The following is a 15,302-nucleotide window of genomic DNA, read 5'->3' as shown; positions in this document are numbered from 1 at the left end:
AAAATAGTCAGAATCTAAGCACAAAGAAGAGACAATTGTTTACTAAAAATGGCTTCTACCCTGCCCAATAATGAAAGTTGCTAAAATTTATGGAGCCTCACTATGTGCAGCACTGCAGCCAGTGAATTTAACTGTGTATTGTAGAAAGCCCTGATTGCAAGGTCACACATCCTTTAATTTTCTCTAGGTCCTGAAACATTTCTTCTTGTAGATAAAGCTGTGAAATGTACTGATGACAAATCAAATGAACGTCCTTATAAGGGGGCGTGATGGCTCAGCAGTAAAAGATGCTGAGCTTGTCAGTCCCAAGGGTACCTTTTCAGGAGGCAACTGGACTTTCTTGTTGTTGTTTTTTATTTATTTATTTACATTTATATCCCTCCCTTCTCCGAAGACTCAGGGCGGCTTACAGTGTGTAAGGCAATAGTCTCATTCTATTTGTATATTTACAAAGTCAACTTATTGCCCCCTCAACAATCTGAGTCCTCATTTTACCTACCTTATAAAGGATGGAAGGCTGAGTCAACCTTGGGCCTGGTGGGATTCGAGCCTGCAGTAATTGCAGGCTGCTGTGTTTTAATAAGGCGCTATCTTACAGCCTGAGCCACCACGGCCTTTTGAAGACATTTCACTATCATTAAAATATTAAAAAGGCAGAATATTATATTTCCCTAAAGGGAGAGACAGAAAGCAGCCCCCACATTTCTTAATAGGCCTCAGCAGATGTCAGCACTTAAGAGATAAGGAGATAGAAAGCTCTATTCATAGGCAAAACAAATGCTGCAGGCAGAAATCCATCCAAGACAGGATATTTTGAAATTCCCTGTAGCAAAGTCTGAACAATTCCCTGTAGTAAAGTCTGAACAAAGGCAGAGTGATAGGATTAGGCCTCACTCAAGATCCAAACCAGGACAAAGCCATTAAGCCATAATAGGAATGGCCCAACACCCTTTCAGAACACCAGCTTCTTCATTGCATCATCTCATCAGTCCAAACTTCAACCAAATGTGCGAGCTGAGACAATCTATAGAGCTAGCTATGACCCAACAACAGCCAACGGAGTACACGTTCTTGCACAGGAATAGGAAGCTCAAGTGCAAAGCCCAAGAGAAGGTATAACCCTCTCCCACTCTCAACTCCATGTGGTCAGCTGCACTGGAATCACCCTTGTGGTTCTGCTTCATCATTAACCCATCTTTCCAATCAGGTTCCACCCTCCATTTTGTCTCCAGTGTCTTTTCCTCCTGGCTTGGAACTGACCCAGATGGATATTTCTTGTTGTGACCCAGACCCAAGTAGGTAGTAATAAACTTAGTTCGTGGAAAAACAAACTTTATTTGAACAGCTGGGAATTACTTCATTCCCAGTGTCGTTCAACTCAAAGTAAAACAAATGCCTCCCAACACAAATTCCTTGGTTATCTCACAAACCTTAATTCAATTAGGCAAACTGCCAAAGGCCCTTCCTGGCAAATGTCCAGAAGCCACAAAAACAAAGACGTACACGAAGCAGAGGATGAGGCAGAAGACGCAGCTACAACGTTGTTTTTCGGCAAAGCTGAAACACCGGTGCTGGTCTGTTTTAAGCCTTATGGGAGGGGGCAATTATCTCTTGGCCCTACTCTTGCCTTTGGGCAGCTGTTCCCATGTGTGCATGAGGAACAGGATCCTCCTGTTCCTCTGCCTCACTACTATCAGTCTCTGGAGACTCTAGAGTCCACACCTCACTTCCCGATGGCCCTGGCCTCACCTCAGCCTCATCGCTGTCCGACTCCATTGCCAGCTCCGTAGGCTACTGACGGAGCACAACACCAAGATAGCCCAATGTTGAAGGTTTACTGAGGATTCTATTTGTTTTTGCACATGCTTTGACGCCATCATCAAACACCCTTGCAGTATCCAGCAAGCAACTTTGAGCTCCCCCTGTGTCACTTGCCCTTTTGCAATAGGCAAGGTCTATGGCTGAGACTTGGAAGATGCAGCTGACATTTGGGGCTTGATGTACTCACCTCCCTCAGCCGAACTGATCACAACAATTGGGCTGAATGGTCCATCGCCTTTGTTGTTATATGCTCCAACTTTCACCTCAAATGGAGTCAAGGGAGGCACACTTTCATCTCTGTAGATGAACTTGGAGGCATCTGAAGATGTCACCATTTTTTCTTTCCAGCCTCTTGTCCCATTCGGTCGGAAAGCCACGATGTATCCAAAGCTTTCCCCATTCTGAAATTCTTCAGAGACTGGCTACAGAAGAACATGTACATTTATTATTATTTATTTTTTAAAAAACCTGGCTATGCTCCAGAGTAGGGTTCTCCAACCTTGGCAACTTTAAGACTTGTGGACTTCAACTCCCAGAGTTCCTCACCCAGCAGAGAAGTCCACAAGTCTTAAAGTTGCCAAGGTTGGGGACCCCTGCTCCAGAGTCTAGGGCAGTACATGTGCCAAAGGCCCTCCCTCCTGGCTACATTGTTAAAAGCCTTGCTTTTGTATGTACTTCCAATTAGACATTTTAATATTTTTTACTGTTTTAATGCTTTTTTACTGTTTTATTTTATTGTGTTTTTCAAAAAAGAAATTGATTTTACTTGTAATATATGCTTTGAATTGTGAGCTACCCAGTTGTTTGCTGAGATGAGCAGCTGTAGAGATCAAATCAAATCAATCAAAACAAATCAAATAAAAAAAATCCTTAGGATTTGTTCAATTCATTCAAGAAAGGCATAATCTCAACAAGTTGCTTAGCTTTAACAGAGGCTGCCTCTTGTCCCCATGGAAGGAAGTATAAGTTTGGGAAATTATGAAAGGGCAATTCTTAAAAATCAGTGCTACTCTGTACCTATTTTATGCATAATTTTTAGAGTATCCTATGTCGCAGAAGATGATGCTCTATTTAACTATACGCTGTATTTCCATCATCATTGGTTGGAGTAACTTCAAATTATGTGGCTCACAGAATTCTGAGACAGCCTTTGCAAAGAATTCTGCAAGTTGAAGTTTCACATATTTGGAGAGCATCCAAAATTGCTCTCTAAGTTTGGAAAGCCTGCTTAAATTGAAATCCTGTCCAGTTTGTGTTTGTTTTAAATATGAAGATCCCTAAGAAAAGAAATAGTTAGTTAAATCAGCTAAACTCTAATTTGTAAAATTGATTCAAAAGTGTTACATTAAAGGTGAGCAAACATCCTGTTCAAGGAGTCGCAGTTCCTTCACCAGTATACAAAGATATTATTATTATTATTATTATTATTATTATTATTATTATTATTATTACTATTATTACTATTATTATTATCATCATCATCATCATCATCATCATTATCATTATCATAAAATATGAAAGTCAACTGAATATTCAAAAATGCATCACAAATACTATTGACTGGTGCTAATAGTTGATACAGGTTGCTGCCAGTGTCCTAGGTATCTATTATTATTGTTATTGTTGTTGTTGTTATTATTATTTCTTCTTCTTCTTCTTCTTCTTCTTCTTCTTCTTCTTCTTCTTCTTCTTCTTCTTCTTCTTCTTCTTCTTCTTCTTCTTCTTCTTCTCCTCCTCCTCCTCCTCCTCCTCCTCCTCCTCCTCCTCCTCCTCCTCCTCCTCCTCCTCCTCCTCCTCCTCCTCCTCAAAGAGATGAGCAACTTAATTTGCCTTCTGGGTGCCATCCTGCACTTTTGTCCAATGATTTAAATATTTTGTCACTGCTAAATCTGTTTCTGCATTAAGCCTTAAAATATGAATAACCTTAAAATGTCGCTTTAAGCAGGAAAATAACAGGATTGTATAGAATTTTATATGAACCTTGCAATGAAAATGTCACTGAAAGAGGGGAATTATTTGTTAGAAGATTCTTCCTTTTCTTTCTTGTTCAATTCCTATTAAAAATGTTCAATGTTTACCTAGTAATTAGAAGTTTGCTTTTTTATTTTTTTTTAGCAGCAATAGGATTTCTTGGAAGGCCCATAAAATTTTTTTAAATAATTCCTGGCATATGTGTAATTATTGCCTGACATTTCAAAATGTGATTCCAGGATATACATCACACAAGATACAAGGTTCTTGCTAGTAGGCAGCATAATTCCAAGGTAATTCTCAAGGGCTTCCTTGATAAGCATTATACTCCTACCAGTATTTGCAAGACCTACCTGAGATCAATGTAGATTAACATTTTTCACTCATGTTCACTCACAACTTTCCTCCTACAGAAAACTGTAGGTTGGGGAAGAGAGGAGACAAATTCCAGTCTAAACATCTAATCTAACACATCTAACACCAATAATGTCTAGGGAACTGTGGATAATTAATAATAATAATAATAATAATAATAATAATAATAATAATAATAATAATAATAATAATAATAATAATAATAATAATAATAATAATTTAATTTGTATACTGCTTTTCTCCCGAAGGACTCAGGGCGGTTAACAGCCAAATAAAAACGACAGTCAATAAACACAATAAAAATAAAACAATAACTAAAAAACCTATTCAAAATTTGGCCCAAATTTAAAATACATTTAAAACCCTAAAAAACCAGTTAAAAATTAAAAACCCATAATAACATCTAAAAAGTCTAAAAATATTGAATGTTTGAGGCCACCTTGAGCTCCAACTTTGTTATGATGATAATGATACAACATCACAGGAAGGATTTTATTTGTTCTTCCAGGGTTTGAGAGAGAGGGATAAGGTGGGAATGGGAATGGGAAACCTCCAAGAACCAGTTCATTCACATCTATGCACTTACAACTCTTCCAAAGCAGCCACAATAACAATTTTGACTTAATGATCTGGAAGTGTTGAAATAGAAACATGTGGTTCATAGGCTGTGGATTGTAGTTTAGGCACATCCCCTGCTTATTTCTTGTGCATTGTTATCCCATTGAGAAAAACCCTTCTTATTCCACTTTGGTGCTATCCAATAGTTCACTGGTGAATACAGGATCTGTCATGCATAGTTAGTTTCTTTAAAGCACAAAGTTGGAAAAAAGTTGGGCAAGATTTCATTGAGGTATGACGTGATGATACAGTACTTACTTCGTATATATATATATTCTCATGACAGGACCTGATTTCAGCCATGAGATTGTTAAAGTTTTCTGAGTGTTGGAAAAAAGGTAACTATTAAACAGTAATTCAAAGGCCACTCTCTGTGAGAGTAGATAGGCTTCTACCAGAAAAGAAAGAAAGAAAGAAAGAAAGAAAGAAAGAAAGAAAGAAAGAAAGAAAGAAAGAAGAAAGAAAGAAAGAAAGGGAAGAAAGGAAGGAAGGAAGGAAATAAAGAAGGAAGGAAGGGAAGGAAGGAAGGGGGGAAGAAAGAGAGAGAGAGAGAAAGAAAGAAAGAAAGAAAGAAAGAGGGAAGGAAAGGAAAGGAAAGAGAGAGAAAGAGGGAGGAAGGAAGGAAGGAAAGAGGGAGAAAAAAAATACACTTGACTCCTTAGCTGTTAAATCTCTTTTACATTTGCCAGCTGAAAACCTCAAAAACTAGAAGAGGTTGCAAGATTTTAATAAAATGACATTATATGTGTCAGAATACAAACTGGAATGTATTAGAATGCACTCTGTGAATGCATTTATTTAATATAAAATTTTATATTGTCTTTTTTGTAAACTGGTTATAGAATTCATGGAAAGCATTCCTACTGAATCAGTTATGTAAATAAATTCCATAAAAATAATAATACACTGAAGTTAGCTTAAATAAATGTCTATTTTACATCACTTGAACTTCTAATAAGTGATTTTTTACCATATCAGTAACAATAAACAACAATTTAAAAAAACAGCATTAAAAGAACAGAGCCAATTTCAAGTAAACTAAATGATTGGCAGATTAAATTAATGGTTCTTTTTACATTCACAGTGTTAACTGTCTTAAAGGAAAACAAAGGGAAGAAAAAGAAAGGAGGAATGTTCTTATTAATTTAAAAGGAAATGCCATCAGTATTTTAATCCTAGATAAAAAACAAAACTTAAAGGTGGAACAGACCCAGAGTAACCTTGGAAACGCCATTGGTCCTTCTTTTAAGATTTAAAGAGTTAAAATTATCTCCTTGCTTTGGGTCTTTAAATTAGTCCTTAAATGATTCCCTCTGCATTGTTTTTCTGACATGTCTTTTCCCCTATCTTTTTCTTGTTCTCTTTTATCTCTAAGTCTAGGAGTCACTCTTTTAATTTCTCAAAGTGTCTGTAATGTACTATTGCTGGAAATAAGAGTGGCAGTTTCTTCTATAAACTTGGGACAGTCTCTAGTGGCCCTCAGTCCTTATCCTAATCCATCAAATGATGAAAAATAGTAAACTAACCCCCCCCATGATCTCAAGCACTAATTAAGTTCTCAACAGAATGGGGAAAAATATTTAAAATGAAACGTTGCAAATATCAAATACACTCAATTACTAGAAACGGGGTGTTTTTTTGTGTGTGTGTGTGGATACATTAAATTAAGACATGAAGGGAGATTTTAACTGACATTTAATTCTTGTACCTACATTGACAAGCTTTACTATGGGGAAGCTTCAGTTTTGACCTACAATGTCTAGCTTGCCCTCAAAGAAGTCAACATGAAACAAAGAGTTTAATCAAAAGAGTTTGTTACCTCCCAGGCTATTACTAATTCATGCCGTCTTCCACTTCTGCCACTGACATTAGCAGGAGCCATCTTTGGCACTGTGGACAGAAAGAATAATTAGAGAAAAGAAAACCAATCAGAACATCCAAGTTAGAACATAGAATCATAGGGTTAGAAGGGATCTTGGAGGTCTTGCTCAAGGAGTCCAAAGGAGACCAAAAAAATTGCTGGTTTTCCCCCACCAATTTTTAATTTTTTCCCCTCTATTTGCAAAAAAAGTCCCCTCCCACACACACACACACACACCCCTTCCCCATAACAATTCACTCATTCCTGGAGTGATTCAAATGTCAGGGCATTTCACAAAACCTCTCCATTTCCTTAAGAAAGAGAAAGAAAAGTCACTATTCTGTGATCATTATTTTTTTACAGCAGTAGCATGAGGTTGCATTCTCCAGCAAATACACAGCGCTATGACTTAATGCAGGGTTGTCAAACTTGCATGGTCACAGCAGCGTCACGTGACGTATCACAACTCCCCCCCCCTTTGCTAAACCAGGCATGGCCGTGGCTAGTACGTGACACATCTGGCCCGTGGACCATGCGTTTGACAGCCCTGACTTAATGGGATGGGTTGATCCATACGATGAGGGCTGTTGTTTCCATTACACTTTGGATTTCCAAATGCTTGTTTTGATATCTTCCGACAATGGTGAGTAGGTATGTATCCAGAGGAAAGGTCTAATGGGAAACGGAAATACTAAAAGCACAACAATTGCAACAATTCTGACAGAGGAAAGAAATGAGGGTCAGAGGAAGAAAACTTTTACACAGTTTTTAAAACCTTTTTACACACGCTATATTTCTATGACCTATTTTATGCTTCTTTCACTTGCTCAGTATTGAATGGACCTCTGGTGGCTCAGACTGCTAAGACAGTCTGTTATTAACACAGCTGCCTGCAATTACTGCAGGTTCTAGTCCCACCAGGCCCAAGGTTGACTCAGCCTTCCATCCTTTATAAGGTAGGTAAAATGAGGACCCAGATTGTTGGGGGGGCAATAAGTTGACTCTGTATATAAATATACAAATAGGATGAAGACTATTGCTAACATAGTGTAAGCCGCCCTGAGTCTTCGGAGAAGGGCGGGATATAAATGCAAATTAAAAAAAAATGTTATATGTCCATAAGTTGAAAGTACTTCTGACATGAATAAAGAAAGCAGAAAAAAACAATATGGCTACCCTCCTCTCTCCCCCTCCCAAGAAGGCTTAGTAAAGAACTGAAACAAAACAAAACAACCCCCCCACCCCACATACACGACATGCAGTAGTGATTTTCACTTACTTTTGTTACCAGTTCGGAACTGTGAGTGTGCATGTGTGCGTGCTCACACTGCTCATGCACAGTGCTTCTGCACATGTGCAGAACCTTCTGCCCATGCGCAGAGCATCCGTGATGATGTCCGGGCGGGTGGGCGGAGCCTCCTGCCGCTACCGGTTCGCCCGAACTGGGGCGAACTGGTAGAAACTCACCACTGATAATATGGGTAGCAGGACAGATCACAAAAGATTTCAAATAAAAAAGTTAGCCTCACAGAAGCTAACTTTAAGCAAATGAAATCTCACAATGAACTGACCAGCTATTTCAATGAACTGAATTATAAGAAAAGGTTTTGGGTATGTACAAAATAAATGAAGAAAATGACATGAATAACAGCTGTTTAATGCTAATAGATGCTACCTGATGGGCTTATATAACTTTTTCTTAAAAAAAAACCTTGTGAAATTTATGAAATAACACACAACTGGAGAAGAGTAAATGTTATCCCTTTTTGTCAAAAAGCAGAAAAACATGGATACCTGAGGAGATTCTAAAGGAAGATTAATCTGCAAACACCTTAAAAACAATGCCATAAGTACCAGAAGGCAATATATTATTTGTCATGAGCAAATCTCTAGATGACTCAGAACCGGAGGACTTGCTAATATCCAAAATGAAAGAAAAAAACATTTAAAATGATCTTGATAGATGGGAGAAATGGTCTTAAAAGAACAGACTGACAAGTGCAAAATTGTTCACATAGGAAACAAAAGCCAAATGCCCTGGCTTTTGTGAGAGTTGGGGTACTCAGCTTGCTAATGCTATTTGTGCGAAATTTCCTGGTAGAGTAGTGATTGCAAGCTGAATAGGAGCCAGTAATGTGATTAGGTTGGAAAAAAAACCCTGGCAAATGCATTTAGACCACCTACTAAAATACATCTAGTACAGTGGTGGGTTTCAAATTTTTTTACTACTGGTTCTGTGGATGGGGCTTGGTGGGCGTTGCAGAGGAAGGATACTGCAAAATCCCCATTTCCTCCCGATCAGTTCGGACTTGGGAGGCAGAGAATAGATGGGGGTGGGGCCAGTCAGAATTTTTACTACTGGTTCTCCGAACTACTCAAAATTTCCACTACCGGTTCTCCAGAACTGGTCAGAACCTGCTGAAACCCACCTCTGATTTAGTATCTATTGTTAGGTTAGTCTACATTTAGCCATTCAACATAAAGACAGCTTTTTGGTCTTCTGATATCTGAAGATCTCTGTGGGGTACAAATTGTCAAATTGCAGGCAGCCGGCAGGCAGCAGAGGTAGCAACAGTTGTTAAGGGAATCATGGCAGTTGTTGTGACTCCAGCCCACGAACCTGGCCCCATGCCCGAAAGTGACTCCGAAAATGAGGGGGAAGGACCGGTAAGGCTTACCTCGGGAGCACCGATTCCTTTGGCTCGGCTCCAGGAGCCAGAACCAGACCAGTCGGAGGATGTAATGAGGCCGTCATCCCCTGATTCCTCCCTTCCCCAGGCTACGCCTTCAGACCCAGCTGATAATAATAATAATCAAGCTTGGCTTGACTCGCGCTTCAGAAGATTAGAGAGGCGGCGTCATCAAAAGGAAGGGTGGGGATATATAAGGAGCTTTGGGACTGCTCTCACTCCACGGGAAGCAAAAGTTTAGCTGAACCGTTTCAAAAAGAGCTGAAAGTCTTGCTACGTGAGACATTTGTTTGAACTTTGGCAGGCAGCTGTGATTTCTCTGCCAAGATTGATAAGAGCTGTGAATCCACTGGCTGAAGGCCACCTCGTGGGTCTGAAGTGGGGAAGGAGACAGAACAGCAGTTGTTAAGTTAGTAACACAAACACTGTTACGTGAATGTGGATTCCCCATTGACTTTGCATGTCAGGAAGTCACAAAAGGGGATCGCATGACCCTGCATGACTCTGCAACTGTCACAAATACATGACAGTTGCCAAGCATTCAAATTTTGATCACATGACCATGGGGATGTTGTAATGGTCATAACTGTGAAAAATGCTTATAGGCAGTGGTGGGATTCAAATAATTTAACAACCGGTTCACCCAGGGTCAGGTTGGCTGTCGTGGGAAGCATGGCCCATCCCCGTCCGCCAGCTCCGCTGAACATGTAAGACAAGCCTCCCATGATGGCAAACCTGACCCTGGGTGAACCAGTTGTTAAATCACACCCACCCCCCGCTATCAAAATGGATCCTGGTCGCTGCGCTCCGACTGGTCTGGTTCTGGCTCCTGGAGCCGGACCAAAGGAATCGGTGCTCCTGAGGTAAGCCTTACCGGCCTTTCCCCCTCACTCTTGGAGTCACTTTCGGGCATGGGGTCAGGTTCGGGAGCGGGAGTCACAACAGATTCACTTAACAACTGTGTTACTAATTTAACAATGGCAGTAATTCTCTTAACAACTGTTACAACAAAGGTCGTAAATTGGGGCAAAACCCGCTTAACAAAGTCTTAGCAACAGAAATGTTGGGCTCAATTGTGGTCATAAGTCAAGGATTATTTATATTGTACCAGGACACCTGATTTTTCAAGAAAATATACACTAAGCTACTATACCGATTGAGTTTGGGGGAACAGGACTGATTCACTTAACAACCATGGCAAGAAAGGTTATAGAAGAAGACAAAACTCAGTTTACAACTGAATGGAAATGTTGGGCTCAATTGTAACAGTTACAAGAGTTGTAAGGGATCTTGGAGGTCATCTAGTCCAACCTCCTGCTCATGTTGAGGACTATCTGTACATCCAATGTAACCACCAGGAATGAACCACTCAAGATTTAGACACAATTGTCAATGTTCAATAGCAATCACAAGATTCACCCACGTGCACAGGCATTGAGGTTGCGGGATAAGGAAGCATCAGGATGCAAAGTTGAAAACCTGAGGAATTGTTGTAGTTATATTTTCATTATGTTTGTACTGGACATCTACTGGATTTGTGTGTGAGGGGAGTAAAGAAGCAAATGTGACAGGTGGAAGCTCATTATGATATCTTCTCAAAATTTATATTTAAGGCACCATATTTGGACCAAAGGATATATTTTATTTCCCCCTACTATATAGAATGAACATACATTTTCATAAGGAAGCTGCAAAGGGTCTCTAAAATGGCTGTAGCTATTGCTCTTGATGTCCCAAAGATGCTTTTTCAGGAGGCAACTGGACTTTCTTGTTGTTGTTTTTTTTGAAGATGTTTTGCTTCTCATCCAAGAAGCTTCTTCAGCTCTGATTGGATGATGGGGAATGTAAGGATTTATATTCCTTGCAGACAGCTGGTCATTTGCATCCTTTTTAGAGGGTCACTGAAGCACTTGGAGGTTTACCTGTGTCCTCAGGGTCCCCTGAGTAGTACTCCTGGTTCCTGTGGTACTCAGCTGAAGAAGCTTCTTGGATGAGAAGCAAAATATCTTCAAAGAAAAAACAAGAAAGTCCAGTTGCCTCCTGAAAAAAACACCTTTAGGACAACCATGACCTGGATGACTGAGAATCTCTACAGACTATTGCTCTTGATGCATCCATGATATCTTCAGGATTTTGTTTTGTGGCCTTTTAATCCATCTTGACTTCTGGAAGCTGCATTTTTCAGTTGGAGTTGGAAGCCCAAGGTCACTCAGCTGGCTCTCATCCCTAAGGCAGGACCAGAACTCTTGGCCTCCTAGGCATCTTCTAACTCAACTCCTTTAATCACTTCATCAAACTGGCTCCAGTAGAGATATTAAATATAACAGACCTTTCTGATGCATTAGAATTTGAAATATTGCTTTCTGTCCCACTCTCCAGCTGCATGTAGCTTTAATAACTTGAAAGCATTAATCATATCCCATATTGTGACATGTAAAATATTGTCTCAGAAGATACGTATCCTTGATGCTATTTTGCTAGGGGCACCCTTGCGACCTTGGTCAAGTTACTTTGGCCTCCGTTTACCCTGCTCTCCTTAAGTCTGCCATGGCAATTGGATATCTCGGAGGTATTTTTGTCTTTAATTGTTAATGTGGCTTTCATCAGGTCTTAGATTAGACAAGCTCCTGAAGTAAGAGGTGAGGTTAATCGAGAGAGAAAGGACACCACAACGAAACACCTTTCTCTTTGGAAAAAGAGAATGAAAGTAGCAAAGGCAATGAAATGATAGTGACGCAGGAAGCAAAAGGCAACCGTATTAGTACTATGAAGAATGCAGTGAAGGACCTGCATTGGTCAGGGATACCAGCAGCCTGTGACTCTTGGCCAGTTCAGCTCCCTGTATGTGGTGCCACTTTGCAATACTAAGGGTGAGAGAGGTTTGATTCTTTCAGATCCTATTTACTGATACCAGTCAATCACCAACGAATCCTATGCTCCAATGGGGGTGTCTGAAGCAACAAGATTGCTCAAGTAGAGAAAGATGCAGCATCATGTGTGAACGTTCCAGGAGTCTTCCAAGAGTGGAAATGTCTATAGCAGGGGTGAAATGCTCCCGGTTCGGACCGGATCACGCAAACTGGTAGTGATGGGGGCAGGTAGTTCAGAGAACCGGTAGCAAAAATCCCTACCACCACCCCCAGCCGACACCTCGCTGTTCCTCTTCTCTGTCCCTGAAGCTCTTGGTGGTGATATAGCTGCAAACGGCCTTAAGTGACTGCAGCGGTGCTTCAAAGGTCCGCACTACAGCTGATCAGCACTGTAGGCAGCTAGTAGACCGGTGCCTCTATTTTTAAAAAAGGTAGACTGGTGTGCTCCCACAAAAAAGGCAATTAGTAGACCGGTGCCTCTATTTTTAAAGAAGGTAGACCGGTGCGCTCCCACAAAAAAGGCAATTAGTAGACTGGTGCCTCTATTTTTAAAGAAGGTAGACTGGTGCGCTCCCTCAAAAAGGCAATTAGTAGACCGGTGCCTCTATTTTTAAAGAAGGTAGACCGGTGCGCGCCCACAAAAAAGGCAATTAGTAGACCGGTCCCTCTATTTTTAAAGAAGGTAGACCGGTGCGCTCCCACAAAAAAGGCAAGTATGGCTCTGCTAGACTAAAGCAAGCTTGGTAGACAGGTATGTTTCCAAGCCACCAAGCCACACCCACCAATTAAGCCACGCCCACAGAACCGGTAGGGAAAATCTTTAGATTTCACCCCAGTCTATAGATACATTGGATGCGACGTGTCAGTGGGGATTTACATGCTTTTTATTTTTAGTAGCATCTGGGAATTTGAGGGCAAAAAACATTCAAGGCCTAAAATCAATTTTGCATCTAATTTAAGGGCTATTTCCAGTAGCACCAAGGATCATCCATCCTTGGTGTTCATAGAAGGAAATGTTAGGGACATAAATGACTGCATTTAACAGAATACCAGAATTGGAAGGAACTTTGGAAGTCTTTTAGTCCAGGGGTCTCCAACCTTGGTCCCTTTAAGACTTGTGGACTTCAACTCCCAGAGTTCCTCAGCCAGCTTTGCTGGCTTTGCTGGCTGGGGGACTCTGGGAGTTGAAGTCCACAAGTCTTAAGGGGACCAAGGTTGGAGACCCCTGTTTTAATCCAATCCCCTGCTCAAGCAGGAGACCATATACCATTTCAGACAAATGGCTGTCCAATCTCTTTCTTAAAATCTTCCAGTGATGGAACACCACAATTTCTGAGGAAAGCTTTTTCTACTGATTAACTGTTCTCACTGTTAAGAAATTTATCCTCATTTCTAGGTTGGTTGAGTTGGCTGGCTCTCTTTTTCTGTCCATTGCTTCTTGCCCTGCCTTTGGGTGCTTTGGAGCAGGGGTCTCCAACCTTGGTCCCTTTAAGACTTGTGGACTTCAACTCCCAGAGTTCCTCAGCCAGCTTTGCTGGCTTTGCTGGCTGGGGGACTCTGGGAGTTGAAGTCCACAAGTCTTAAAGGTTGGAGACCCCTGCTTTGGAGAATAGGTTGACCCCTTCTTCTTTGTGGTAGCCCCTCAGATATTGGAACACTGCCATCATATCTGAGCACTGCTATCATGTTGATGCAATACATTTGAATTGGTCTGTCTTGACTCTGATTGGCAGCAGGTATTCAAGGTTTGGTGTAGGCATCTTTCTCAACTTTCTCTGGTGGTACCAAGATTATCTGCATGAAAAAACATGTCCTACCCTTAACTCAGTAATCCTCTGTGTGTAAGCCAAGCCACAATATGTTTATTTCACTTTGAACTCTGCCATTTGTTTTATGAAGTAGGTCTTATGGCTTAATGTGTTTTGAGACCTTAGTCAGTTACGCTACATTCAATAAGCCAGAGTTAAGTGAACTGTGGCTTAGAACTAATGTATGAACGAAGTCATTGTTTATATAGAACATTAAGTACTACGTATTGTTAAAGTCTCTTTCCTTTATAGCGTAAGATCACAATTTAAAATTAAATTTGTTGGGCATTTGAGAAAGCTTTCTATTGTATGGCTGTAAATAGAATAAATAAGCATCCTAGCATTTCATTATAGTTGATTCTTGCATTTTTTCTTTTCTTAAGGTTCTTTTTATTTTCTCGTTTCATTCTTTTTATCAGTATTCATTGGAGAAACCAACAAGCATGAAGTGAAAAATCCATTTACAACAAGCAAAGGACACCTCTTAAGTTCAAACCAACCTAAGGAACATATTTCATATCTCATCTTTACTGGAAAAACCTCTAAAAATGTGTGTCAGCTCTTTTAAAACAGTTGTTGCAGTGTATTTCGCACACCCAGGAAACAAAGGGAAAATTACAGACTGTAATTTCATACATCAGATGCCTATTTAGGAATTTTGTCTCCATGTGAAGAGAAATTTTTAGCACCATTGCATCCATTGAATAGGCTATTTCCTACCCACTTGTACGTCTACTGCAATATAGTGACGGAGCCTGTGTTTCAAAGAGCTCAGATATCAACTGATACCACCGTTGATATTTGTCAGGCTCCCTGCCAATGTGGCCTGAGTTCAGTTAACTTTATATTAAATGAAATTGGATTGAATTAGTCATATTGAAAGTTGGCATTAAATGGGATGCTGGCATGCAGCAAAGTAGAGTGAGTAAATAGCTTTTATCTCCCATTATTTACAATATGCCTTTATAGACTCGCTTAGAAAATGAAAAGGAGAGAAGCTACAGGTCCAAGATTTATCAGGAAGGCTGGCAAGTAGAATGACCTCTGCAAAATGCAAAGATTTCTTTATTGCTTTGCTTCCATCAAGCAGTTGTCTTGTTTTTTTTCCAGCCCACATGTAGTAAGTATACTGATCAAAACAGACCCTGGAGCAGGCAAAGGGGATATCAAGGAAGAATTCACCAGTTGGTATTCTAGTAAGTGGATCATCCAGGCAACCATTTTGTGAGATCACCCACAAAATAAGTTGTCCTATCTACAGAAATAGCTTCATATAATACAATCCAAT

The 15,302-nt window shown here is 40.2% G+C and overlaps 1 protein-coding gene across 1 annotated transcript in view; it reads right to left on the bottom strand.

Annotated features, from left to right (window-relative positions):
• The window catches only part of CNTN5 (contactin 5), a 927,011-nt gene that overhangs the window by 30,012 nt on the left and 881,697 nt on the right, over positions 1-15,302 (bottom strand). Inside the window, exons 19-20 of the mRNA XM_058185575.1 lie at positions 6,605-6,675; positions 2,009-2,243 (exon numbers count right to left, since the gene is read on the bottom strand). Coding sequence (XP_058041558.1) covers positions 2,009-2,243; positions 6,605-6,675 — 306 coding nt within the window. The remainder of the gene's footprint in view (positions 1-2,008; positions 2,244-6,604; positions 6,676-15,302) is intronic.

The sequence above is a fragment of the Ahaetulla prasina genome, chromosome 5, assembly GCF_028640845.1.
Source record: "Ahaetulla prasina isolate Xishuangbanna chromosome 5, ASM2864084v1, whole genome shotgun sequence".
Classification (NCBI taxonomy): domain Eukaryota; kingdom Metazoa; phylum Chordata; class Lepidosauria; order Squamata; family Colubridae; genus Ahaetulla; species Ahaetulla prasina.
Note: the sequence above shows the minus strand (reverse complement) of the source record. Positions and strands in the feature narration are given on the sequence as shown.